We start from the raw sequence: 27,319 nt of genomic DNA on the forward strand, positions 1-27,319 counted from the left end.
GTTTAGTGGACTAACTTTGCACTTGAAGGTATGCCCGTTCACTTACGTTTTAACAGGTCTGACGCTACTATGCGCCCCGGCTGTATCTAGGCTAACGGCTAACATGCTAACTATTATTTTTATGTCACTAGTCACTTGAAACAAATTTAGGACGATAGGAGACAGGTTGAAATAAACCGAAATTTCCCTTTAAGGACATCAAAGTGACTAATTTAAATTGTGCTGAATATAAAAAAATGGAATGTAAAGTTAGAGCTTTAGAATAAATAACACACTGACCATTATAAGATGCACTTGTCTTAAGTTAAGCGACTGTAAAACAGTGACTGTTTTATTTCCTGTAAATTCCTTACAATAAAAGTCCCACGTTGTTTTGCTATTCAATAGCTTTTACTGTGAAGCAGCCAAAACAGGAAACATTGGGTTTTCATCAGCATTAATTAAACACGATTCAGACAACTGAAAGCAAACATTAAACAGTAAATCAAAGCAGATATCTAAACAGAGACACAGGAGAGAGACTAAACTCCAAACCAAAGACATTCCGTTACAAGCTACAAAAGTACTGAGAGCCGAACACAGAGACTTTTAAAAAAACGCTTTCTCTCTGGTTTTCTGCACAGACAGAGGTGAGTTGAGTCTCGCAACACACACGTTTGGGGGGTTTGCTGTGGTCACTGCTACCTGCTTGGAGGGGGGTGGGACCTACTACAGAGGAGGTCCATCTCTGGCGCAACTCTGCGCAGCTCGCCATATTAAAAGTGACAAAGGAAACGCAAACTGCCGTGGCTTGGTGTGATGCAACGCAGCCAAAAGTGACAATGGAAAAGGCCTATAAGAAGATGTGAATGCAGCATGACATAATGCATAGAGAAATAGGAGCAAGTGAAATGTGTCATTTAGAAATGAGATTGCATAGACGTATGAATTGACATTGTGATTTTCTTTTCTTTTTTTTCTGATTAATCGTGCAGCCCTTGTGTGCAGTGTACTTCTGGAGCCGTTTCGGTGTCCCGATTTTTCTGCAGAGTGAGCGCTCTGCACTTTCACACTGCTCTTTGGTACAGGCAGCTGTGGAAACAGAGTCAGCTGCCTGCAAGAGTAGAGGCTTCGCACCATAAGCCTCCAAAACCATGTAATTTTCTGCCTCCTGTGTACAAGTGGTAAATTTACAGCTCAGTGTCGACAAAAATATTGTTGCACATTTTCGACCCGTTGTTAGCATAGTTAGCTTGTTAACTATAGTATGTGATTGTCATTGTCAAACTCAATGTCCCGCTGAACCCCGTACTAACTCTCAAACTCTATGAGGAAAAAAAGACGACTAGTGGAATATTAGTATTGAACAGCCAAATCTGATTCGACTGACATAATTCTGAGTCAGGTACAGCCCTCGTATCGGGAATAGAGAATGAGTGAACAAGGGAGTGATTTCTGACCCAACACAGGTCTATACACCAACAAATTATAAAAAACACTCTCGTTGCTATAAGTTGGATGGATACAACAGTGTGTAAATAAATCCAAGGACAAAGTTAACAATGCCAGATTTATAATTTGACCTTGTTTGACCCAGGTAACTACAAGAGAAGCAGACAACACCACAAAACAAGAGAAAAATCTCACAAAACAATTGAAAACACCACAGCATTGAAGTGCAGCAAAATAAATTCAAGGGAATGCTACCTCATGTATGTTGTATTGTGGGTAAGGTTATGTTCTGATAGAAGGTTCACAGTTGGCAAAACAACAGGATTTGTTCAGCTCTGGCGCTAATTAATCTCAAAGCTTTTATCTCTCCTTGTTTTTTTCAGCAAAGAGTAATGTATAAAACAGTCAGGTGAGAGGCTTCTCATTTTCAGCCACTGAGCGTCACTTTTGCCAGTTATAATCAACATTACAAATGGCTTTAGCTAATATATATGAGGGATAAAATCTTCTTGGGCAGATGTGTTCTCAGTCGAAGATCATTTGTGGAGGGACAAGAAACCCTACCATGTCATTGAGTGTGTCAGTATTTTAAGTTGTGCTTATCAACTTAATAGTCCTGCCTTTGGGACCCCAGTATTAGAGAAATTAGTGAAGAAAGGTTGGTAAAAGTCAGAATATTATTTCATCAACATTTCATTTTATTGCTGCTCATCTCATTTTCAGGTTGTAGCAGGTTAATGAGGCTGCCATTTAAAACTGCAGCATTTCTGCCTTCTCATCCAACAGAGGCTAATTACAGATCTTTGAGTTTTAGTTATTCATTTCCTTATTTTTTAGTTAATGAAACAAGCCATGGTGTGAGACATGGCATAATTAATACATGGATGACATGAGAGAATTAACCTACAAGGCACTGGGTACAATGTAAAATAAAGAACAGAAAGAGCCATGGATCAATCCTCGAGTGTGGGATGTATTACAGAAGGTGCTGGGCAGTCTGTTGTGTAGGACTCCTCTGTGTGTAAGTGTGTGTATGCAAGTGTAGAGGGGCAATGGGGGTAGTGATTTCAAAAATTTGTAATTATGCTGCATTGTGGCAACAGTTTCTCTCTTTTAACCGCCACCAGGAAGATGGCATCCTGTTGCCTGTTTGCCCACCCTGAACAGCCCCCCCGACCAGAGGGAACCTGTTCATGTGGAGAGAGATCTTTTAATTATTAATAATTATTATTCTTTTTTTACATTTATTATTTTTTGTTTAATTATTTACTAGGACACTAGACCAGCCCAGCCTAGAAATAGGGAAAAGAGAAGGAAAAAAAGACAATAAAAATATAACCATGACAATAATACTACTAATAATAATACATAAGTTATTTTTTATCCTAAAAAGGGGAGGGGGGAGCTTTGTATATTCACACATTAGAGTGATTAAAGGTAATACTTCATGCAGTGTGAGGATATGGGATAATAGGATATGATTGTATGTATATGTTTCTGCCTTAGTGTGTGTAAGTAGCAAATTAACAATAATAATAATAACAGTAATAACTAAATAATAACAATTAAAGTGGCAAAATACAGGAGAAATAAAAAAAAAAAGGCAAAGAGATAAAAATACAGATAAAAAAATATATATACAGCTAAAAAGAAATCAAGGGAACACTTACTGGTCACAGTGTAACACCAAGTCAGTTAAACTTCAGGGATATCAATCTGTCCATTTAGGAAGCACAATTGATTGTGAATCAGTTTCACCTGCTTTGGTATAAATGAAAGTGACAGCAGGTGCAATGGAGAGGCAAAAGCAAGACAGGGCCCAAAAAGGGAATGGTTCTACATGTGGTGGCCACAGACAGCTGCTCTCTCCTTATCCTTCCTGACTGATTCTCCTCTAGGTTTGCTGTGTCTCCAAGCACAGTCTCAGGAGCATGGAGGAGATACCTGGAGACCAGCCTTGAGACAAGGAGAGCTGGACAGGGCCGTAGAAGGGCATCAACCCAGCAGCAGGACCAGTATCTGCTCCTTTGTGCGAGGAGGAACAGGAGGAGCACTGCCAGAGCCCTCCAGCAGGCTACTGGTGTGCATGTTTCTGACCAAACTGTCAGAAACAGACTCCATCTTCTAGTGGGACCTGTGCTCTGAGCTCACCACCATGCAGTTCAACTGGCATTCACCAGACAACACCAGAATTAGCAGGTCCGCCATTGGCGCCCTGTTCCCTTCACAGATGAGAGCGGGTTCACACTGAGCAAATGTGACAGGCATGAAAGAGTTTGGAGACACCATGGTGAACGTTATGCTGCCTGGAACATCATCCAGTATGACTGGTTTGGCGGTGATAGTCTGAGGAAGCATATCCTTGGAAGGTCGCACAGACCTCCATGTCACAGCCAACAGTACCCTGATGTTAGGTATCGGGATGAAATCCTCAGAGCGACTGTCAGACCTTACACTGATGCAGTGGGCCCTGGGTTCCTTCTGGTGCAGGACTATGCCCGGCCTCATGTGGCCAGAGTGTGTCAGCAGCTCCTGGATGACGAAGGCATTGATGCCATTGACTGGCCAGTTTGTTGCCTTGACCTAAATCCAATTGACCACCTATGGGACATTATGTGTCAGTGCATCTGACGCCGCAGAGTATCACCACAGACTGTCCAGGAGCTCACTGATGCCCTGATCCAGGTCTGGGAGGAGATCCCCCAGGACACCATCTGCCGACTTATCAGGAGCATGCCCAGACATTGCTGGGAGTGCATACAGGCACGCATACAGGCCATACACATTACTGAGTTACATGAGTTGACGTGATAAAATTCACTCATGTTGGATCAGCCCGTGATTTCAATTTTTTACTTTGATTTTCGGTTTCACTTTGAAGCCAGCCCTTGGTGGGTTGATGATTGTGGTTTCCATTGACCACTGTTATGTCATTTTGTTCTCAATAAATGATACAATGTACATCATTAAAGATTTTCAACTTGAATAATGAATTTATCAAGATCTGATGTGTAATTTAAGTGTTACCTTGATGTTTTTGAGCAGTGTATAAAAAGAGTCTTTGTGGAAAAAGGAAGACCCTACTGAGTTTAACTTATTCATATCTTCAGCTACTGTTAAAAGTTAAACCTACTTTGATTTAATAAGGGATTTAAAAGGTGGATTTAATGAGGTGATTTGATGCTGGATTTGACCAAATACTATCAAACTTTAACCCAACCTGTGGATCGTCTGAAATATAATTTTCACATTGTAATGTTTGAGACTGAATATCTAGTGGATATGTCTTGAATAAACTGAGACAAATGACAAAAAGAAATATGTGATCTCTTGCTTCCTTGGACATCTTTGACCAAAGTATGACTTGTTTTGCATGGCTGTCTGAATACAGCTAGAGACTGTGACTCAGGCCCAGTGACAGCACAGGACCTCCTCCGCTGTCAAACTGTCTGACATAGTTTTATATGATTAAATAATCTATGAGGCTAAAATGAAAGACTGTCGGGCTCCATCCCAAATACTGTCGGCTAATTTATGTTATAAATTAGCTGAAATGAGTATCGGGGAAAAAATCTATTAGTCAAGTCACACAATCTGCAGCTCTGGCCTTTCACTAGGCCAAACAAAACAGTGACAAAGCACATGATGACGACACCACAACATATCTACAAGACAACAAGACATAACCACAGCAAAACATCACCACAGCACAGAACACAGCAAAGAACTGCACCTCCTGTCTGCTCCTGTCAGCCTGGGAGGACGGTGAGGTGGAGGGAGGAGCAGCTTCAGAGGACTTCGGCTGGAAGACAGAGAATTTCAGACAGAGGGTTAGACAGAGACAAGGGAGGAAGAGGAGAAGAAAAATGAAGACAGACAGAACAAGGGGAACAGAGTGAATAGAGAGAGGAACGAGGAGCAGAGAGAGAGCAGAGTTAATTAGAGGGAATGGAGGAGGATGTTCTCCTCGACTGCGGAGTACTCTTCGCTTCAGTAGATGCTGCGAGACAAGGTTATATTCAGCCTCACAGCTGCACAGAAAGAATGGTGTCAAAAGAGCGTCTCACATGCCCACAAACACACATACACGGTTATAGAGTGTGGGGATGACCTCTATTAACCTGCCGTTGACCTGTGAGACAGACTGAGAGCAGGCTTGAATTGAACTCTGTGGTCTTTCAGCAACAGTGGCTGGTTGTTTTCACAAGGCTTTTTTTTATTTATTTCTCTGCTCATCAAAGTGTATCCTAGAGAAGGAAACGGTGATCAAACAGAAAGATAAAACAAAAAAGTCAGGCCACTGTCAAATGTGATCAGACTACTCCCACAGAGTCCTGATGGAGCAGATTAGTTGAGTTTTTGAGTGTAAACCTCCTAAAAATACCTTTTTTTTTTCAAACTTTTTTATTTTTTTATATATATATTTAATGTTGTAGAAAAACTCTTAAACCTGGAATAATTTTCTGTCTCTCCAGAAACAGAGGGAGAAACAGCAAGTTCAAGAACCTTCAAAGCTCACTATTTAATAATGGTGGTAATAATCACACAAGTATTATATCGGTCCTTTGGACAACAATCCGATATTTCCTGATATCGTCATTGTCTCTTTCTTGGCTGTCTGGCACTAGGCTGCTAGCACTGTTTGAATGTGTGAGAAGGAAGTGTGCTGGGACGTAAATGGTGACACAGACGTGCCATGGGAATTTCAAAATAAAGGTGTATCTTCAAGGTAACAATATGTATTAATGTTTTCACTTTGTATCGATAATATTAGATCAGTGATCACTACTGATATATCAATCCAAATCAATGTATTATTACACCCCAGTATATTTGCTGTATTCAAGCATGATAGCATGGTGGAATTAGCAAACCACATAGCTAACTGGCCAGTTGCTCAATAAGTAAAATGTAAAAGCACATTGCTTCCTTTAGATAAGTGACAAGTTTGTTCAGCTCATTGTCTAGAACTCCTGTAATGTTAGCATAAAAAATGGTGGAATTAGCAAGCTAGATAGCTAACTAGCCAGCCGTGTTTGAAATGACAATTTTTGACAGAGGAAAGCTAGAATCACCTCATCAGTTTGTTTGAGGAACAGTCATGTTTGTATAACACAAGCCTTACATTTCTTTAAATGTTAATGAGTATTACGTTTTACACAATGTACCACAATGACAAAATTCTGCTTCTGGTAGTTTGCGCCATTGGGTTGTTTTACAAACTGTCGTAATCAGCAGAACTTGGCTCCAGTACTGGCCAATGGCTTTTGGGATGGGCCGCAACAACGGGGCCAGCTTTGTAAGCGAAAGTCAAGGTGAACGAAAGTCCGTGACTGGGTATATGCCTGCTACTCCCTGTTTCAAATTAAGAGCCATCAAGATAGAACCAAGCCTATTTTCTAAAATTTTTATTTTTGTCTTTATGCCCAATATTTACTCTCTTTTAACTCTGCTTTGGTCTCCACCAGCTCCTGAGAAAAATACCTGGCTCTTTATTACCCAGATCAGAGGTGCTCAAAGTTTCAATGACTGAGTGCAAATTTAGGGAGCCAGCGTATCATTGCAGATATGAGTCACGCAGACAAAGTGCAGTTGCAAGCTGTCCACAGAAACTGCTAACTTTAGCTAACAGCACTAGCACTGATGACAAGATGCCATGCAACCCATAGCTTTCTACAAGCTTTCATCCCTAACCTGATAGATGCTTGTTAGGGGGGCACAGCATGACATATAATGCATGCATTTCATATAATGTTTAGCGGCCACACAAAACCTTTCTGAAGTCTGCCCTGGCCCGCAGGCTGCACTTTGAGCAACAATGTGCTAAATCCTTCACGTGGTTGCTAACTTTGTTTTGTGCAGTTCATAATTGATAATCCCCTTACTGTCAATGGGAACAATGAGCAAAAAGGGGTTAAAAAGCATCATAAAGCTAAGCGTAATTGCAGCATTCAGAGAATAATTTCTAGGGGGATTGTCTACAAGGGGGCTACCCTGTACACTGACAGATTTTCGGCAGATTGGCGAGTTGATCTGAGGTGCCAAATTTTCCGCCTCGTAGGGTAGTCATATTGGCGGAACCTTTTTGGTTTAAAAAGAATGAGGTGCCCTTCCGCCATGAGAGGGGCTGTTGATGACATGTGGGAGGAGCTGTTGATGACGCGGCACGTGCAACCCACTGGCGGTGGATAAACAGGAAACAGCTGATAGCAGAAATGTGCAGCTAGTACTAGTAGCAAGAGGGACACGCAAGCCTGACAGACACTACAGTAAAGATGAGCAACTGGGGAGACAAGGAATTGTGCACCCTCCTTGCCCTTGCAAACAAAGAGGCCATTAACTGTCAAATGACGGGAACGGTGAAGGAAGGGCCAACTTATGAGAGAATCGCAGAAGGACTGACCAGCCGCGGCCTCCCTCGGAGCAGGTCACTGTTCACACGCTGAGCTACACGTTTTGTTACTCACTTGCTCACGCCCCCCATTTCCCCAAAAACAGCGCATTCTGTATAAACAAAAGTAGGCAGGCAGCGTTTTGCTGCACTCCCCGATTTTGTTTTCATACCAATGCTGAAAGAAGACTGATTGAGCTTTCCTGCAAATTTGCACAATTCCTATTTAAAAAGGGCTTATAAGACATCCCTTTCATATCGTTTGATCAGTTAGTATAAAAAATATTGATTACTGCAGCTTTAAAAGTGTGTCTGCCAGACGTTTCCCTTGTATCAGATGTAAGACAGCCAAGCTCGATATGCATTTCTCCACTGACAGAGATTATCACAGTACCAGATGGATAGAGAAACAACAAGACTGAGAGGAATAAATGGAGACAGGAAGGCGATACTGAAAGAAGAAAGTCAAGAAAACATAATTCCAAAATCACATTTGCACGCAGATCTTTTTTTTTTAATGTTCAGGAGACTCAAAAGAATTCAAACCAAGTATTGTTTTTTTAAGAAGGTGAAAAGCCTGCCTTATGCCCTCTACATCTTGGTGCACACAAAATCTATCATAAAAGCAGGTCATCATCAAAAAAATGAACACACTTTGTACAATAATTACTGCCATTTTCAGTCTGTCTTCAAAAACATACCAATGTAATCTGACAAAAATCCCATCAACTGCTTCACCACAGAACTTAAATCTTTCCCACCTGTAACAAGACATGTCAGTTAACAGATTGAACTAAACAGTTCAGATGCTACCCTGGCCTTGTCTTTATCGCTTCCTCATCTATTGTTTGCCATCTGGCTGTTCGCTGCTTCTCAACATGCACCGCAGCTTTAGCTACATCCCTCAAGATTTGTGTGTCATCTGCACTTAATGCCTCTCCACACAAAGGATGAACAGATTGATTTTTCCAAAAATAGTGAAAGCAATCTGCAATCTGTGACAGAGGTAAAAACTGAACGGACAACACTCTGAAGAAAAATTATGAAAGAATAACTTCACAGCCCTGAACAGTTTGAATTATGCTTTAATGACAAAAAAAATTCCACACACTGGTGGAAAATGAAAAATTCAAAAATCCAACCTAATGATTCAAAACAAGAAACTAGCTGTCCCAAATCATCAACTGTAACACTATGGAAATATGGTAAGTTGGTTTACTTAGATAAGGATTTAACTTTTTTTGAAGGCGTTGATGAAGTTAAAAATGGACAAAATGGCCAATTTATTACAACCTTGGTTTTATTTTTGTAGATAAGTTGTATTGTTAACAGGACCATTGTACTTATCAGAGTAATTGCTGACTTTTTGGAATGTGCAGACATCGATACAGTTAGTTCCAACAGGTAGAGAAATATGCAAAGTCAAACTATCAGGAAGGTCGTGAACAGATAAGCTACAAATTTTATTTTGAAGTTATGTTCAAAGTGTGTGCACCGCTACGGTTGTGAATAATACCTCATTACATAGAAAAACCTTCAGCATCCACAGCTGAGGTAAGTCAAATTTGAACAGCAAGGTTGGGCTGTTCGTTGTGGTGGAGGTTTACAATGAACACTTTGGACTTATTTTACAGTTTTCCTTCCTTTTTTCTTCCAAACAAGTCTGGTTATTTAAACGCTTGTAAAACTTAAAACTGTCTATATCAACATACACTACCGTTAAGTCTTTTGCGTTGTATCTTGACACAGAAGGAACTGGCAGTATGAAGGGGATCAGCAGTTAGGTTTTGGCAGAAAGCTGCTTGGTTATGATAAGGAACAGATGCGAATGTTGCTAAAAAATACCCAGCCTTTGAGTGGAACAAACCCTGTTTGAACAAACCAGTGTTTTTTTGTGTGGAACACTGGACTCCTGGGTGAAAGTCCTGTGCTTCTTGCACCAATCAACCACCGTTCCCACCCACCATAAGTGGACTTTTGCACTCCTTGATAATGTGTGCTACTCTGAGTGTCTAATAATGACGAGTTTGTGGAAAGCCCCATGCGTCTTACACAGACGCAAAGGAGTGCCCAGGCTGAGTATTTTAATGGCTAAAAAAAAAAACTGAAGGTATGGTTGTCCATTCAGGAGTGTGGAACCAGGACTACACAGTTCTAGCCAGCCAGCTCATTCTCAGGGCGTTAAATACAGCGGCTTGGTCCGCGGTCATCAGCGTCTGATTCTGACGCACAAGGCAACTTTTAGCATCCGTATAAGATGTACCAGGCTATCAACTAACTCCAATGTAAACCTAACCATGGCAATAATGTAATATAAAGAGCAAAAAAGTCCACGTCGGGTGGGAGGGTCCCATGTGAAATGTTTTTTATAACATGACATACATGTCACGTGACATGGCTAACTAAATTATTTTACGCTCAAATGTTGTAATTTTCACCCACAAACGTTATTCAAAACCAAGAAGTTTTGTTGCCTAAACCTAATGTGGTTTTGGTGAGGAAATCAATGTTTTCTGTGAACCCAGAAGTTTATTTTGAAAAGACACTATGCAAGTAACAAGTGTAAATTGACATATCGTCCCTGAGTGTCCAAAACTGATGCTAGAGGGGTACCGAGACTGTCATGGTTTGAAGGGCCACTGACCAAGGTGCCGTATTTGACGTGCTGGGAGTGAGAACAAGTTGCTCTTGCAGCAGAGTGTGTTACGTCATTACACACAGAGTGCTACATTTGATTTTGTCAGGATCTTAAATGAGGCAAAGGGAATGCAAATCTGTACCGGGACTGTACGAGAGTCCCATTTTTGACTGCTGATACAACCCCTTAGCATCTAACTGTAAAAATGAAAGAGGTTACATCATTAACATCAACCCACCTCTTTTCCTTCCTCACTGCCTTCCTCTCCTCCTCCTTTGCTCTCTATACCACCTCGGGGTGGAAACTCACACTGACTGTGTCTTTCTGAGGGCAGAACAGAGGAATGTTTTCTCCATTTTTCATCTTTCTCCATTTCCATCCTTCTCCCTCCCTCCTCAACTGTTAAGGCATCAAACGACTGCTTGCTCTTGTTGCCTGTGGTGGTGAAAGCAGCACAGAAGAGATGTGAATTCATTTTCTAGCCCCCTACTTATTCTGTTGATGTCTTTTAGGTTTTTTTTTCTTTCCTTCTCTCAAAACTTCCTCCTCTTCCGACTTTGATGCTGCCGGAGATGTCGACACAGCACTAAACAGGCACAGATGGGCTGATGATGAAGATAAAGAGAAAAGAGGCTGGAGGGTAAGAGGGAGGAGTGAAAGGAATACAGAGGGATTGGGGGGGCAGGATGATAAAGGGTGGATAGATAACAAGAGGAGTAGAGTGTGCCGGGTGAAAGAGGATGAACAGAAGTTGAATAGATATTAGGACTCGGAGATGGAAGTGTCTGGCTATCTGCTGTGGCGACTACTGATAGTGAGACAGAAAGATGGTTAACATCTTAACTGAGACTTGTCCGCTGGGTAGACCTTTAACAGCTTCATTTGTACTCTTACAGAGGACATTCGCTGAAGTAAAGTGGAATAGTTATACAGGGACTAATAAAGCAGGAATTATGGAGGCTGAGGGACGGTTTTAGATGTTTAAACGGTAATATAATTCTACAGTGTTCTAAAAGAATATCAACTGAATGACCTTGAGCTACACTTTGTGACGTGGTTGATGTAGGTATCACAAATCTGCTTGCTTCTCCCAAATGCATCCATTATAGAGGACCCTATTTCACTTTTTGGTGGCAGTTATGAGCTCTACTTTTCTTAATTTGCATATTTGTGTTGTACACACAGGAAAATGAGATGTGTGTATGTGTGCAGCACAGTAATATGGAGAGTGCTAGATCTTCACACCAGCATTCATTACAACAAAATTTCAGATCTCTTCTTGGAATCACCTTCATCAGTGGATTTGTTCACGGAGACAAACTAAAAACACGCACTCAGTAGAGTGAAGATCTCTGCCAGGCCATCCAAGCTGATCTTGACCACTAGAGACTAAGCTTTTCAGCAGACACACAGCAGCATGTTTCAAAAGAATCCTCAAAGCTAATACAAATATGCACCTTGTCTATTTTTGACGAAGCCATAGCGCATTGCACAGAGCAGATCACGTTTTCCTGCGAAAAGGCACTGTATGTAAAATATAGATACGATATAATTATGAGAATAAATGTGTTTTTAAAAACTAAGACAGCCACTTAAATCCATGTCATTCAGAACTGGACCATCAACGATATCAACTTCGTCTGTAGGCTACAGCACATCAAAGTAGGCAATAACAACAATAAACAGTTAAAATAGACTAAACAGAAACCATTTAACTACTATCAGGGAAAAATGACCAAATCAACAAAATCTGCAAGTCTACAAAATTGGGCAGAAAAATGCTCCGCTTCTGAAGCACCTCCTGTGTGGTAGAACGCTGTACGGCAGACAGAACAAAACCTTGTCACAGCTGCACCCACAACTTTAGCAGATCATATCAGGTGTGGAATTAATCTGCAGATGTTCCGCTTTAAAATGGATGTCAGTTTTTGAGTCACAACAAAGGACAAAATGTGGCCTGCAACAGATTAAAGGCTTATTGTTTTTAGCCGAGCCAATTTCTGGAAAACCTGCGGACCAGCCGATTAAGAGGTGTGAGGAGTCAGCAGTCATACGGATTTGACTGAAGTGTGTCTGTTTCCTGTCAGGTGGAGCTGTTTGGTCTGATGGGGGGAAACCTATAAACAGGGCGCAGGGATTTTTGCTCACTGTCTTCCATCCTCCAGCCCTGACGGCAACAGCCGGGTGGTGACTAATATGATTTTTGGGGGTTTTTGGTGGGACCTGTAGTCCTATTTTCAGGGTTTTTTGTTAGGTTTAGTTGTTTTGGTGATTTAGGTTAGAGGGAAGAGCCCAGATTCTTCAACCCTTTATGGGTTGGTCTCAGTGCCTTCCCCTCTTTTTGTTAATTTTGGCTGGGCTATCAGTCCTTTTGTTAGTAGACTTTGATTAATTTAGTTTAAAATAAGTCAATAAAACAAGTTTTTTAACAACTGTGAATCACTGCAACTACAAGAGGTCCTTGAGCACAGTCAAACATGTGCACACAAAACAAAGGCTGATTGGTCTAGCAGTTTACGGACAGAAAGATACACACACTCACATGCGCACACATGCACACAAACGACCAAACCTTACGAATCATACACATTATATCAACATTTCTAAAGTGATGTAATATGTGAGGTGATTTTGTCAATTGGAGATGGAGGGGATGGTGGATGCCGTAACACCTCGGCATGACGCTTGCCAAGCTGCAGACCATTATTTGACATAAACGAACCAAAAAAAGCGGTTGTTATTTAGTGCATCATTGCTGTTTTTCCATCAGCTTCTAAGGCACCAAATGTGGGTGTTTTTTAGCAATCTGTGGCTCTTTTTCCAGTAGCTATTTAGACCGCAAATGTGACCGCAAAGTACTTTTTAACGACCAGTGGCTCTTATTCCAGTGGCCTTTCAGCCCCAAAATATGGGTGTTTTTTAGGGGCCTAGGGCTGTGTTTCCCATTGCTTTTTATCCCCAAATGTGGGTGTCTTCTGGCAACCCATCACTGCCTTTCTTGCCAGAATGGTGGCACAGAGAGCAGTTGTTTTTTACTGAGACATTAATGCTTTTCCAGCAGGGATTGTGCCCGCAAAACCTTGTATTTTAAGCCAATACATGATCTTTTCTCACCTACAACCAAGTGGTTTTCACGTCTACACCAAACCTCATGCTAACCACAGCGTAGTTGAAAGATAAGCTTTTAATGTATGTGCTACATAAGAACATGCCAATGTAACATACGTATCTGTAGTTTGGTGAAACATGCAATGCCAACATTTTTTCCTGGTGATTGGGTTGAAAAAAAGACTACACAGGAACAATCAAAAACAAAGTTACAAGGTAAACAAAAAAAAAAAAGTGCACTGAACTTTTGCTCATAGCAAAAGAGTCTACAGCCAGGCTAGCAGCTCTGTGAGGCTGTACTTAGTGTCAGCGGATGGCAGAAGTTAAGTAGGCTGCCACAGCTGGCTGTAGAAACACACAGAACCTTGGCAAGCATTGTGGACATAGCAGACAGGACATCCGTATGACTAACACAGGCAAATAAGGTTGAAAAAAAAGGCAAAGTCTTCCTCCAGGGTGACTGTGCTGCTCTCTTGTGACATTTTTAGGCCAATCACTGGGCTCATCACAGAGGGTCTGCAAGATGCACTGTGATGTCTTGTTGATTCCACTAACATTGAAATAATGTGTGGTCCGCATACTGACACACACACACACACACACACACACACACACACACACACACACACGAACACACACCAACTAATTCACTCATGGCAGAACAATGAGCTCATGCTGCATGGGCAATGGGAATGGAGTGGATATACTCATGTACCCCACTACGAACAAAGTACAGCATGCTGTCCATTACAAACTCTGTCTTTTCTCTACCTTTCTCTCCATTGGTCTCACACACACACGAACAAATACATATCCAGCACTTTCAACTTTTAAAAGCACTAAAAAAATTTGAATACCATATATCTGGTTTTGAGGATACAAATTTATTTTTCTGCAGAACTGCTTCAAAATGTTAATGTCCACAGTGTGTGGACTATCACTGGAGGAGGACTGAGTATCATATAAAACTTTGAGTACTGATTCCAAAACAATGTCTTTTTCTAATTCGAACTGGTGAGTACAAACATGTATTTGTTGGCAGACTTTTTGCCCCACTGTTTTTGGTTCCAGCTGGGGACCACTTTTTCAGGTTCCAAACCAATTTATTTTTGGTCAAAATGTTCTGCATGGTTTGATTTAAAGGGATAGTGCACCCAAAAATGAAAATTCAGCCATTATCTACTCACCCACAGTGTTTCCTCTAGGATTTTTTTCAGCAGCGGGGGTGGCGGGGGGAGGGGGTGAGAGACATCCCTTGGCCGAATACCGAGTACCTAATACTGAATGCCGTTTTTTAGTTTTTCATTAGTTTTTGCAGATGAACCCCCTCCAGATTAGTGTTGTCACGATACCAAAATTGGGACCCACTTATTCATACTTCAAAAACAGCATCAGTAAGTGATTAACATAGGGGGGATCAAAATAAATAAATAAATGAAGTAAAAATCAACCAGCCACCCTCCTCCAATGACGGTCCCTTCATAAGTAAAGAACAGTCCCTAAAGTGCGGTGAGGTTTGTGGACCGTTACTGACACAGAGAAATGTGAACGGCTCGTTTCTCCTCTGATACGCCACATACCTGTGTGTCGCCACGGCTCAGTTGTCCAGGTACTTTTGGGCAGTCATGACAACAAGTTATTCACCTGGAGCCAGACTTCTCCGTCACCGGGAAGCCGTTATCATGCGCCGCCGTATTTGACAGGAATACGTCCTGTCCGTGTCTGTGACCCCCGTTCAACCCACAACCGGCGGGATTCGCCGTTTCGTTTCTGCTGCTGGTTGAAATCTGTACTCACACAGCGTGCTGAATGATTTATTTTGCCCGCACAAAACTATTTTTAGTCGCAAATGCGAGTGCAGTGACGGACGGAGTAAAATATCGCCACACTGCCAACATTTTACTCCGTCCGTCACCGCATGCTGCTTGATTACGTTATCAAAACACGCCGCTATTATTCGGCCTTGCTTTTCACTTATTCCACCAAATACCAAATGTGTTTTTTTGCAATATTCGGCCAAATATATTCGGTGCATCCCTAAATAGGAGCCTTCCCCCACTCCCCCCTCCCCTCACCGCTGCTCTCCTCACTACACTGTCTGCTGCGCTGTGCAAGTGCACAGATGTCTCAGAGCGGTGGTGGTGCATTTGCAAAATAAATGTTTTGAAGGAGCAGCAACGGCGGCAGAGCTACAGGCTACAGTGAGGCTAAAAACAGAGTTTATATGATGTTTTTCAAAACAACTTTTTATGTCGCGGCTGCAGCACACTTGGATCACTACGGATGAGCAGTATGGAGATACTTTGTGTCAATTTTGTGTTCTTGGACATTAGTCTGGGGCGCCGTCTGCCATTAGGTGTGCTAGCCGCTCCCCCCGTCGATCTCTGCAAGGGATGTGAGGACTCTAAAACTTCACCAGGGCCTCCATTGGCATGTGGGTGAGTAGATAATGGCTGAATTTTCATTTTTGGGTGCACTATCCCTTTAAGGCCTGAAAACGGGGACAGAACCTGTCCACGTTGGTGGAAGAGGGGTGTATGAGTAATGTGAAATAAGTCCCTCATAGTGATAAACCTACTGTTTTCATTTCTTGGCCCGCAAATGTACTGTTTTGGTTTAGTCATCATGTGTCTCTCCAGCAGCAGCAGACAGCTGCTTTTTTTCAAAGCCTTTGATAAACCCACTGTACACAACCGGCTCAGCACCAAACAGCAGATACATACAGTTAGTGACTAACTTGTGAACATAGTGGAGCATTGGAGCAACAGCTAAAGAGCCAGATATTTTTCTCAGGAGGTGGTGGAGACTAAAAACAGAGCTGAAATGCGAGGCTTGCATTTCTCAGGTCCTCATACAATGGTTTGTATATCTTACAAAAAGTTATGCAAACACTTCCTATAATATTTTCCTAATAAGCGCCCCTACCAGTGAGGTTAGCTTTAGGAAAAGACTCATGGTTGGGTGTTTGGTTTGTCACCTTACGTACTTAACGTAGCATGGCAATGTGGTGTTATGGATGTGTGTAACTTACAATAATTCAGCATCGACTTTTGGTGTCACAGGGGAAACGAAATCTGTCCTGTGTCAAAGTCTTATGATTGTTTCACCCATCCACCAACCAGACCACCTTTGTTTGCAAACCTCCTCGCTCTTTATACTACATTACTTGACCTCCTCCTTTGTTCCCATCACATGATGGGTGACAGTCCATAGGTCACATGATCACAGGCTCACAATTAAGTAAGTTATGTACAAATTATAGTGCATTACTCTTTATAGGTATACGTACAAACAGTGAATGAGAACAGTCTGGTCAAGTAGACAAAAGCATGACTCAAAAGAAATGAGAACACTTCGTATCTGCCTGATGTGCGAATAATATGTTTGACTTGTTCTCACCTTTATGAGGTGATAATATGTCAGTGTTGTGTTTAAAGTTTGTTGCGCTAAAGAGAATCTTGGGAAATCAACTGAAAATCAATGTACTTGAATGCAACTTGTGGCTGTTCTCCAAAAGATGAGAAAAGGTGGCTCATTTGGCTTACAGTATTTAATTAAAGTCTGGCTTTTCTCAAGTGAACCAAATTTCTCACATGCTCAACTGCTGAAATATACAAGTAGAAGTCGAGCAAACTTGTGATTTACATGTAGCAGTAAACAAGTACAACAGACAAAGAATTTGATGGAGCAGGTGCCATCTTCCAGTACTTGTCAATTTTCAACGGTGCTACAGCTCATCACCCAACACAACACTAGAACACACAACAATAGCAATTAAAATGCATTTTTCCTGAACAACCAGCACAGGAGTTATAATTTCTTCAAGAAATACTTAATGATTTTAATCTAACTGTAATATTCTCAATCATATTGCAGTATTATCGCTGATCATATCCAGTCCTCAACTAGCTGCCAATATCATTGAAACAAACTGGTAAACAAATGCAGCAAAGGATGATGATGTAATTACAGTGAAGAGGCATGAAGAGACCCAAACTGTTTTTCTATAAGTGCTCAACAAATAAGTCAAGCCAATGAATTCCTGACTCTCATTCCAACACACACACACATACACAAACCACAGCTCAGGGTTACTGTAGCCCGCTCTCTCCTCTTCTTTCTCCATCTGCACCAAACTGCTTAAAGTGATAATGAGTTGTTTTTAATAATTAATTTGCATATAAAAGCCGAGCCGTCTGTGTGGGTGGCAGAAACAGATCCTAGATCACAGTCTGGCTGCTGGCAATGCTTCAGAGAAAACCAGAGAAAACAGAGAGAGCGAGGCAGGAGGCGAGAGGGAGAAAGAAAAAGACAAACTGAGAAACAGAAAGAAGAAGAGAATGAGGGAAACAAGAAAAGAGACAATGAGAGGAAGAAACGGAGAGATGAAATAAAGCCGTGCCAAAGAAAGACTGCTGTGAACAAGAACATTTTGCATTAATGTAACGCATTTGGTTCTCATGTTTTAAAGTGTTTTCATATTCCTGCAACTTTTTTTAAACGCTGTTCAGTTTGTGTGTATGTGTGTATGTGTGTATCCTCCTCTAAGTTTGCAGCAGTGCTAGCTCGAGCGGAGTGTGTGCCTGGATAGAAATGTCTGCCAGTGCGCTTCTACATTCCATTATTCGTATTATTTTACAATACTTGGTTTGAGTGTGTGTGTGAGCGCTTGTGTGTTGTAAGACTTTGATGCCTTACATTGAGGCTCAACGAATTGCAATTTGAAAGAGCATCATTGATTGTGCCAAGTGATTATTGCTTAAAACAGCAGATATTTACATTGAGAGCTATACTGTCAACAATCTCTTCAGCTGTTAAAGGTGAAAAAATATTAAGCAACAGTTTATTTTTCTGGCTACAATGACAACTGTCGCCAGCACATGTAGTCAGTTATAGCTAATTACTAAAAATCAAAAGGACAACAGAGTGGTGCATCTTTCCCTTAACCAATCACACTGATCATTTTCAGCTTGGTGGTTATCAAATTTCAGTGACTGACAGCTGGCAGATCGTTTAAGCATTCATTCATTTTCCGTAACCGCTTATCCTATTCAGGGTCCCAGGGGAGCTGGAGCCTATCGCAGCTGACATTGGGTGAGAGATGGGGTACACCCTGGACAGGTCGCCAGACTTTCCCAGGGCTGACACATAGAGACAGACAATCTAATCTAATCTTGTTGTCTTAGTCAGTCCTTTATCAAAATGTTGACATGGTCACAAATTACTTCATGGCTGTTTGTCATTTCTACCACAAGTGGACAACTATACAGCTATTATAAATGTTTTGAATAGTGTTTAAATAGTGTTGAATAGTGATTATATTCCAAAGTTGGTGAGTAATATAATGAAATAACTTTCTAAAAGTAAGCTACAAATCTATAACTCATTTCCTACAAAAGTCAATTTCAAAGTTGACTTTTTGGTGACAGGTTTGAAGGAGAGAAAAGAACCCAAGGAAGACATCAATAGGCCTTTTTCACAGCACACATTCTGACTTTTCATAGTAAGAAAAGCAGAGGTGTTACTAATAACATTAATGCTGACTCTGTTCTATTCAAGTGTCCCAGAAAGCCATGGGAGCTTGTCTGTGAGCCAGCATGAACAATACCAGGACCCTGAAACTAAAGCAGCTGAACAAAATTCAGCCATCATTCATTTTCTTATTTACAGCTGTGCTTTTTTCCCCCTCTCTAGCATGCTATAACAAGCAATGATGTTATGATGTCAACAATGTCAGTCCTCAATGTTATAACGATGTTAGTTTATAACTTTTTGCCCATTTACCTGTATAATAGATCAAGTTCATTACTAACAAATTAAGAAGGAGTTTAAACAGTTTACAGTTTAAACTTATTGTGGTGAGTACAGTGAGTTCCACTATAAATTAGTAAAAAGTGGTTTCACCACACAAGTTACTATAGTACGATGATACCATGGCAGAATGATTAAAAAAGATGGGATGATAGGCAGGACAATTTTGTCCATGACAGATTAGATACTTCTGATATTTTTACAGTACGGACATGCATGCTCGGTTTAGATTCTAGCGTGCAGAGATGCAAAGATTACTGTAAGAAATAATTACAGTTAGTAAAGATTTAACAAAACATTGAAATAGATTACTGAAAAGGGATATGGAAAATAATTTGGGATGAATTTACAGTGATGGTAAAGTTAAGGTCAGTCGTTCACCACTTGTTGCCAGTATTGATCCATTGTGTAACCTTGGAATGGGCTACTACCCAGTACACACCACACATTTTAAATCCCTACATTTGTATGACTCAGCAGGCACTTAACAATTTGTTGACCTTTTTTAAAAAGTAAAATTAAATCCGAAGTTAAAAGTTAAGTACTGTCTGTTGCTGCAATTGTTACTTGGAAGATGAAAGGTCAGAACATTGATTTTTGTGATGCATTCACCTGAAATGGGAAATGCGGCAAGCATCGCTTGAATGCCTGTGACACAAAACGTCTACCTGTTAAGGTGCTGACTTAGGCCTGATCACAGAAAGCATTTTAGCAGCTGGAGGTGGCTCTTTGTAACTGTTTTTAGTGAGAATGAAGCTTTTTGCTTGCTGTTTTTGCATTGCTATGCGCCTCATGTTTCTGCACTTTAGACGCCTGGCAATGTTGATTTAAGAGGTGGGCCTTCTGTGGTGGTCACAACAGCAAGTTTACAGTTAGTAAACAATGGAAGAGAAACTGGAGGTAGCAATTACTGGATACCCAGATCTATACGGCCCGACAATAGACAGCATGCTGCCAAACTGCCCCAAGTCATCCTAAAATACACCTGGAAATGACCATCATCAAAGCGAAGCTCCTGGACCAACTGGTGGTACACCCCATGATCCACCCTTTTTTTCAGCTCCCATGTAGCTACCCACACAGATCTCCATTTCCCTGTGCCCAACAAACTATTTGCTGACAGCCTATTACCCTCAACCAGAGCTACAGCAAGTACCCTCTGCCTGTCCATTTTAGGAACTAGCTACTTATTACTGTGAGTTAAATAAAATAAATGGTAGATCGATTATTAGGGAAGGTTAGAGTTGGGAGGTGATGGCATGGTTGCCTGGCAACAAGAAAAAGGCGTGACAAACATTTTTTTTTACTGGTGGCTTTTACATTATTTCTAGGGATGAGGGAGTACACCATTATCTGTATCTTTGTCTGTGTCTGTGTCTGTCTGTTCAGCCAACTAAATCATCTGTATTCATATCTGTACTCGGAATGGGCAGGGTTTAGTTTGGAAGTGGGTGAGGTTTCAACCAGAAACAGGTGGAGCCTAATTATAAATTATTAATTTAAACCTGAAATTGATATGGGTTGATCAGACGTGGCTATATTTTTTAGAAAACTATTTGCACAACAATCTTATGATTGAGTTTCATATCATTTTTGATCACAAGAAAGAATACAGTTACCCAAATGAGGATTTTCCTTCATCATGATACAGACATTAACACATTTTACTCAGATGACACATGTACATGTAAAAAGTACATTATCTGGACTGGATACTCATTTAATCCGAATATTTGGCTCAAACCAAATTATTTCTCCTTATAATCTTTGAATTGTTAAGCAATGAAGTGTTGTTTGAGAAAAAAAAAGCTATTTGAACTGCAGTTGTCTAGCTCTACCTTACACACAGTACAGCGAGGACCGCTGAGTCAATTTGCAAGGGAGTGTAATGTTTGTGAGAGTGGAAATGGGAGTGTAATTTTTGTTGGGAACACAGGAGTTTATACATGAACACACACATAGAAACTGCTTCACACAAATTTTTCTGAGCATTCACACTGCCTTGCGTAACTCGCAGTATAGAAACAACCCACTCACAGAAACACTCAAAAACACACACCTCACACAGATAATCTCTCTGGAAACAAGACAAGGAGATGTGCATCCACCCACCCACGTACACACCTACACAATCTCCTATTATCCACACAAAAGACGGTTTGCTTTTGACACTGACACACACAAACACAGACATCTCTACTCACTGATAAAGACCTGTATCAGAAGATAACAGTGTTTTTGAAAGGTTATTCTCTGCTGTGTGCACCAACTCTCGGTATCAGATCCAATAAGACTGTGCTGTTTGGGCTGAAATCAGGGTTAAAAGGGATTTCACTGCCTTTCCACACATGTGAGGTTAGAAAACATTACCAGTGTGATAGATATAAGTGCGCAGAAGGTCAGCGACTGTAAAAATACAAACTTTATAGGCTTGATGATTCAAAGATACTGGGAGCCAGCCATGAGGCCTTGGCACAGACAAGTCAGAGCTGAAACCCATTCAAATGTCTTGTGTAAGGAACGGATGCCAAATGTGATAAGTAGCACATTTGAACCTTAAACACAACTGCAGCCAAATCCATGCACACACTCTTTGATGCAGTTTCTGGCCTTTTAACATTAATTTTCAGTTTCTTGCCATTGTCGCCAAGAGGCAAGAGATGGGAAATCAGTCATATTTGATCATGAATACGAAGTCTCCTGAAATAAAAGCCTAAGTTTGCAGGTGTATCTAATGTTTTTAGTTGGTGAGAGCCTTTCAACAAGAAAGGAAACGTTAGCTGGTGTCTGTCTGTAGCAGACACTGGCATCAAACAGCCTTACATCAAACATATGCAACAAACAGCAATTGATGCACACATTTATGAAATGGCCTCCAACCATGGCAGCTCTATATACAGCTATAATGATAACATGGAGTGACAGGCTAAAACTTAAAATGTAACAAACAAGAAGTGATGATACTCACTGGGGCTGCGGCCAGGGCCTCCTTGTCGTAGTACTTTTTCCTCTCGTACTTGTCCCGAATGAAGACCTCCACTGCTCTAAAGGTTAGGATTAAGGACTGAAATACGGCACAAACATATCCAAGTATCCATAATGCACACAGGACAGAGACATAAAGCACATAACATATTGTAGTTCTCAGGTACACAGGAAAAAAACATAGTCCCCAGTCTTTCCTTTCCCGATTTTATGGCTGTGAGATACTGCAGGCATTAGAGAGAAGAAATGAGATGAGGTTTGCAACTTGAATTCCTGGACAAGATTAAAGCTAAAGCTGCAGATAATGTGTGAGAAATTGAGGCTGTCCTCCAAAATAAAATGAGAACAATTGTTTTTTATTTGAGAAAGATGTTGAGAACATGATCTAATATTCCAAACTAAACCACCATCTTTCCCAGACAAATGCCCAAGTGTTTTTTGTTTGTTTTTTTTGCCTTAATGTTAACCATGGCGGCAAAAGGAAACGGTTATATGAATCTTATTTGTAACAATGATTGAAACGATTTTAGAAGATACTGCTCCTGCTGATGTGGACATTAGGTCAGAAAATGCTAACGCAAATAAAGCAATTAACGCTCCTTTCACAAACACTGCCAAACTCATCTTATCTGGAAGTGGGTTTTAATACAAATCCTATCAGTCTTTAAATATATAGCAAAATTTAATGTTGTACAAACACCTGTCTTAAAGAACTTCCAATTCATTTTAAGCATCTACACAGTCAGATTACACAGCCCAGCCACCAGAGGAAAATATTGGCATTGTACATTGCTGCAAATAAATACGTTACATTACTAAATTGACATCGTATATGAGCTGACTTGTCATCAGGAAAAGGAGGGGATGGTGGATAAAGTGACAGCTAGGCAAGGCGCTTACTCCCGACCACTGTTTGAGACCAACAACCAACAAAACCAGCTGTTTTTAGTGAGTCATTGCTGTGGTTCCAGTGGCTTTTTAGCCACCAATCAAGTTTGTTTTGTTAGCAACCCATGGCTCTTTTTTCAGTGGCTTTTCAGCCCCAAACATGGGTGTTTTTAAGTGACCCGTTGCTGTGTTTCTAGCAGGTATTGTGCCATGAAAACCAAGTATTTCAAGTCAAAACGTGATCTTTTCCTAAACATAGCCTAGTGGTTTTTGAGCCTAAACCTAACCACAAATTAACCCTAGCGTTGCTGAAACAAAATCTGTGATTTGCCGGAACATACGTGAATTTCATTGTCAATAATTCATTGGTGTTAAAGTCCAGAAAGACTTTGGGGTCCTTGTAGCATAATGGAAAAAGCACAAAAAAAAATCATGTTAAAGTGATGAAAGCCGATGTGAAAAATACCTTTTGGTAAAATACCCTGATATTCCCTGTTTTTTTTGGAGTATAATCAAATTCCATGATTTTCCTTGTGCACAATGCTTCTCTAAAATGTCATCATCATTGGGAACCCTGATGAAAGACATCTAGACATGAATCATATCTTCTTGCCAAATAGCATCAATGACATGACCAATTTTGTTCCGTTAAATTGATGGATTAGAAATAAATATTATTCATTAGCAACATGAATTATGGATGGCCATGGTGTTTGCATTAAGATCCCTGCAATTGTCAAAATACAATGAAAGACGAAGTAAGTGTGTGCACACACATTCAACCTCACACCCACAAACTCCCACTCACACACTCCTAAACATACGCCACCATTACACCCAGGCAGTACATCGGCACTAATCCGGACTGTCTTATCTCCCTATTTCAGCAGCAACGCTTCTGTCGGATCGAGTAATAGACTTCAAAAGATATAAAAATGATGACCACCCGCACGAGTCAAGCTACGAGATTGGATGGAAGAGGCAGGCTGCTGAAGCTGCATCTCAAACACAGCACTTATTTATTACTATAGACTGGAAACACTTCAACACTCAGCAAAGCAGTACAAGTGTATTGGATAAATGTGTGCCAAATTATATGATGGTTATGTACACATGACCGTAATGTAAGGTTAAATGAAGACTGATGGTATGTTTATGTAGGTCTGATACATGAAGGTCTGAGACTGATATATGGGCCCATTGCTGACCTTTGACATACATTATATCCGGTCCAGTCAGTGCTGTCCAGCTCTGAGGAGATGGATGTCATACAGCTGAACTGATTTAATATCTATCATAATATATAACTGACAAAATGACACTGGTTGTCAAAGGAGAAGCCCTAAACTGAAATATTAATAATAATTAGAGCAAGTACGTGCCCATATGTTTTATTATTTCTATTGAGGTGCTGCAGTTAGCAGCTGCCATGCAGCATATAGAGAGTCTCTTAAAGTCTCCCACCTTCTGGTGGACCACCATGGAACCTTATTCTGGAAAAAATATGTACAGTAGTGTATGACGTGAGACAAATGTTTTTTAAATCCTGTTTGAATTGTGCGATATTTTGTTTGGCATTTTGAAAAAACATTTTGCAAGTCAAGAAACTCACAGTTTGTCTCAAAACTATAAGACTGTGTAGATATGTGTGACGTCACTGCTTTCTCTCTCTCTCAAACTGGAACTTTCTTGATTTGCAAAATTATCTTCAGAATTGCCAAACATCATATGTGTAATTCATGGCACAGTTCTCATGGGATGAAAAAATATTTTTTCTCTCAATGTTGACTACCATGCATTAAAACTAAATGCTGAGGCAGGTACACAGGTGATAATAACGTTTCTACAATGCTACAATATCATCGACCTGCAGAGCCAGAGAGCCACGATTTTAAACGTGCACATGCAAGTTCCAGAGCCACCGTTTTAGACATAGACACACGTGAGTTTAAGAGGGTGGGGTATCTGTCAATTATTTTTCAATGTGGCCAGTGAGAGGCTCACAACCCCATGTCAGTCAAAACTGTATCATTTCTTAATTCAGCCAATCACTTTACAGTGGTGGGAGTAGTTAAGATTTCAACTAGCTAGTTATGCTTGCGTCCACTAGTGTCTGTGTATCAACTTCTTAATCGTAACGGTATACAGTAACTCCAACCACTGCTCATTTTAAAGGGACCACCGTTTCTGGCTGCCAGGGTGAGCTAGTGTAGCTAGCACGCTAGCAATAGTGCTCTGAATGTACTGTCCAGTTTGGAGTGAGTATCTCGAATGCGTCCTAAGTGTTGTGGGTGAAATTAGATGTAAACTATAAGTTAAAACCTCTGTATAGGAAAACAGATTTTTTTCCCTGTTGAAAAGAATGCAATGCTGATGTGAAGAGTAAAATAATGTATATGAAGAAAAAGATTAAATATGGCTAATTACAAGTACTAGACCACACTTAATATTCTTATTGGCCCTACTAGTCAAACTCTACTCTGCAGCTGCAAGTACACAAAGAACATAAACGAGTCCACACATAAAAACATTCATAGATACACACACACTAATGTAGGAGTTGAAAACAAAATGGCAAATATGGCGGGGGAATCACACTCCATTTCGTCATTTTACATGCATAGCACAGTAAATAGCAGGGCCAAAGTGATGTGTGAGTATGCAGACAGAGGCACACATAGAAAACGCTCACACACGTTCAGGCGGTAGCTCCTCTAATCCTGGGTCTGTTATCTGCTGTTTTCAGCCAGCGGCGCTGCTGTCAGAACGACTAATGGACTTCAAAAGAGTGAAGAATGATGACCACCCGCACAAATGGGCCTGCCAGATACAAGATAGGGTATTAGAGCAGCATTTCAAACAGGGAGATTATTTATTTCAGTCTGCTGGTGGAAATATGAACATATGCTGCTGTGTTAACCACACAGCTGTCTTGTCTTGTATCGTGGAAAAGGGCAAACTGGATACCGCTGTTTCACCGTTGTGCACACAGACAATGCAGGGGTGATTTCAGGTAGGGTTGAATCAATCGGTATGGTGATATTAGTGATATTGATTTGATGGGGGACAAGAGGGGACGCTATCCCCCTTGTTAGCAAAATGACCAAAATGTGATGGAGCATTTCTATTATTACTGCCGCAGCATTTATAGCACTGGTTTAGCAACAAGGAAACTCACACCATGCCTTAAATCATCTCACATTATGCTAGCCAGTCAAATCATTCTGATAAGCATTGCGACACAGGTGAGTGAGTGAGACACACACACAGGGGAGAGATGAGAAGAGAGACAACAGTTGGAGAAATAAGAGAGTCGGAGAAAAGTAATTTCACATGGTGTATTCTGAAGAGAGAAACAGCAAAAGCAGCTTTTCATTGAGAATGGACAATGTTCACTTTTTTCCACAGGCAGTTCAAATCACTATCCAGTGTCTCATCATATGTGACTTGCTCTATCATTTTCAGTCACAGTGACTTTGAAACACATTTAGAGTTTATACACAGTTGGGAAAAATAAGATTCTTAGCTTTCTAATAATATCAGTATTGTTTTTGTAGTCTAAATACTAAGAAAAATATGTCATATTACATTATGACTGTCACCGAGCCATGGTTTTGAGAAAAAGGCCTTCAAAGTTCTTACAATACAGTGGCCACAAAGATAAGTGACAGAGCCTTTTGGCCTTCCAATGGGAACATATGCTGTACTCCAGGGGCTGTCCTGAGAAAATATTCTTTGCGTTGGTGCTGCGGTCTGCTTACCAAACGAAGTTAGCATACAGTAAGCAATAGACTACCCACAACAATTTTCACAACTTGGATTAAGTTTATGAAAAACATGGTGGACCCTTACAGACTTAGAGAATACAAATGATCATGGAATGAACACACATTCAGACTTCATGGCTGCTTTAAAGGTACAGTGTCACCATTTTTTTCCATCTCTTTTGTTCAGCATGTTGGTAAATATTAGGCGTCTAACAGTGGCGGCTGCTGGTCTTTCAAACAGGCGAAGCTCACTTTAAGTTTACATCATAAAATCTGTCATATTGTAGCCAGGCATTAACT

The 27,319-nt window shown here is 40.7% G+C and overlaps 1 protein-coding gene across 4 annotated transcripts in view; it reads right to left on the bottom strand.

The window, feature by feature from the left end:
• smap1 (small ArfGAP 1) overlaps positions 1 to 27,319 on the bottom strand; it is a 151,417-nt gene that overhangs the window by 113,731 nt on the left and 10,367 nt on the right. For 3 of the 4 annotated variants that reach the window (XM_050070957.1, XM_050070956.1, XM_050070955.1), the window contains exons 3-4: positions 22,348 to 22,423; positions 5,165 to 5,233 (exon numbers count right to left, since the gene is read on the bottom strand). In XM_050070957.1, coding sequence (XP_049926914.1) covers positions 5,165 to 5,233; positions 22,348 to 22,423 — 145 coding nt within the window. The remainder of the gene's footprint in view (positions 1 to 5,164; positions 5,234 to 22,347; positions 22,424 to 27,319) is intronic. The other variant, XM_050070959.1, reaches the window with a different exon arrangement.

This window comes from Epinephelus moara, chromosome 19 (genome assembly GCF_006386435.1).
Source record: "Epinephelus moara isolate mb chromosome 19, YSFRI_EMoa_1.0, whole genome shotgun sequence".
Taxonomy (NCBI): Eukaryota; Metazoa; Chordata; class Actinopteri; order Perciformes; family Serranidae; genus Epinephelus; species Epinephelus moara.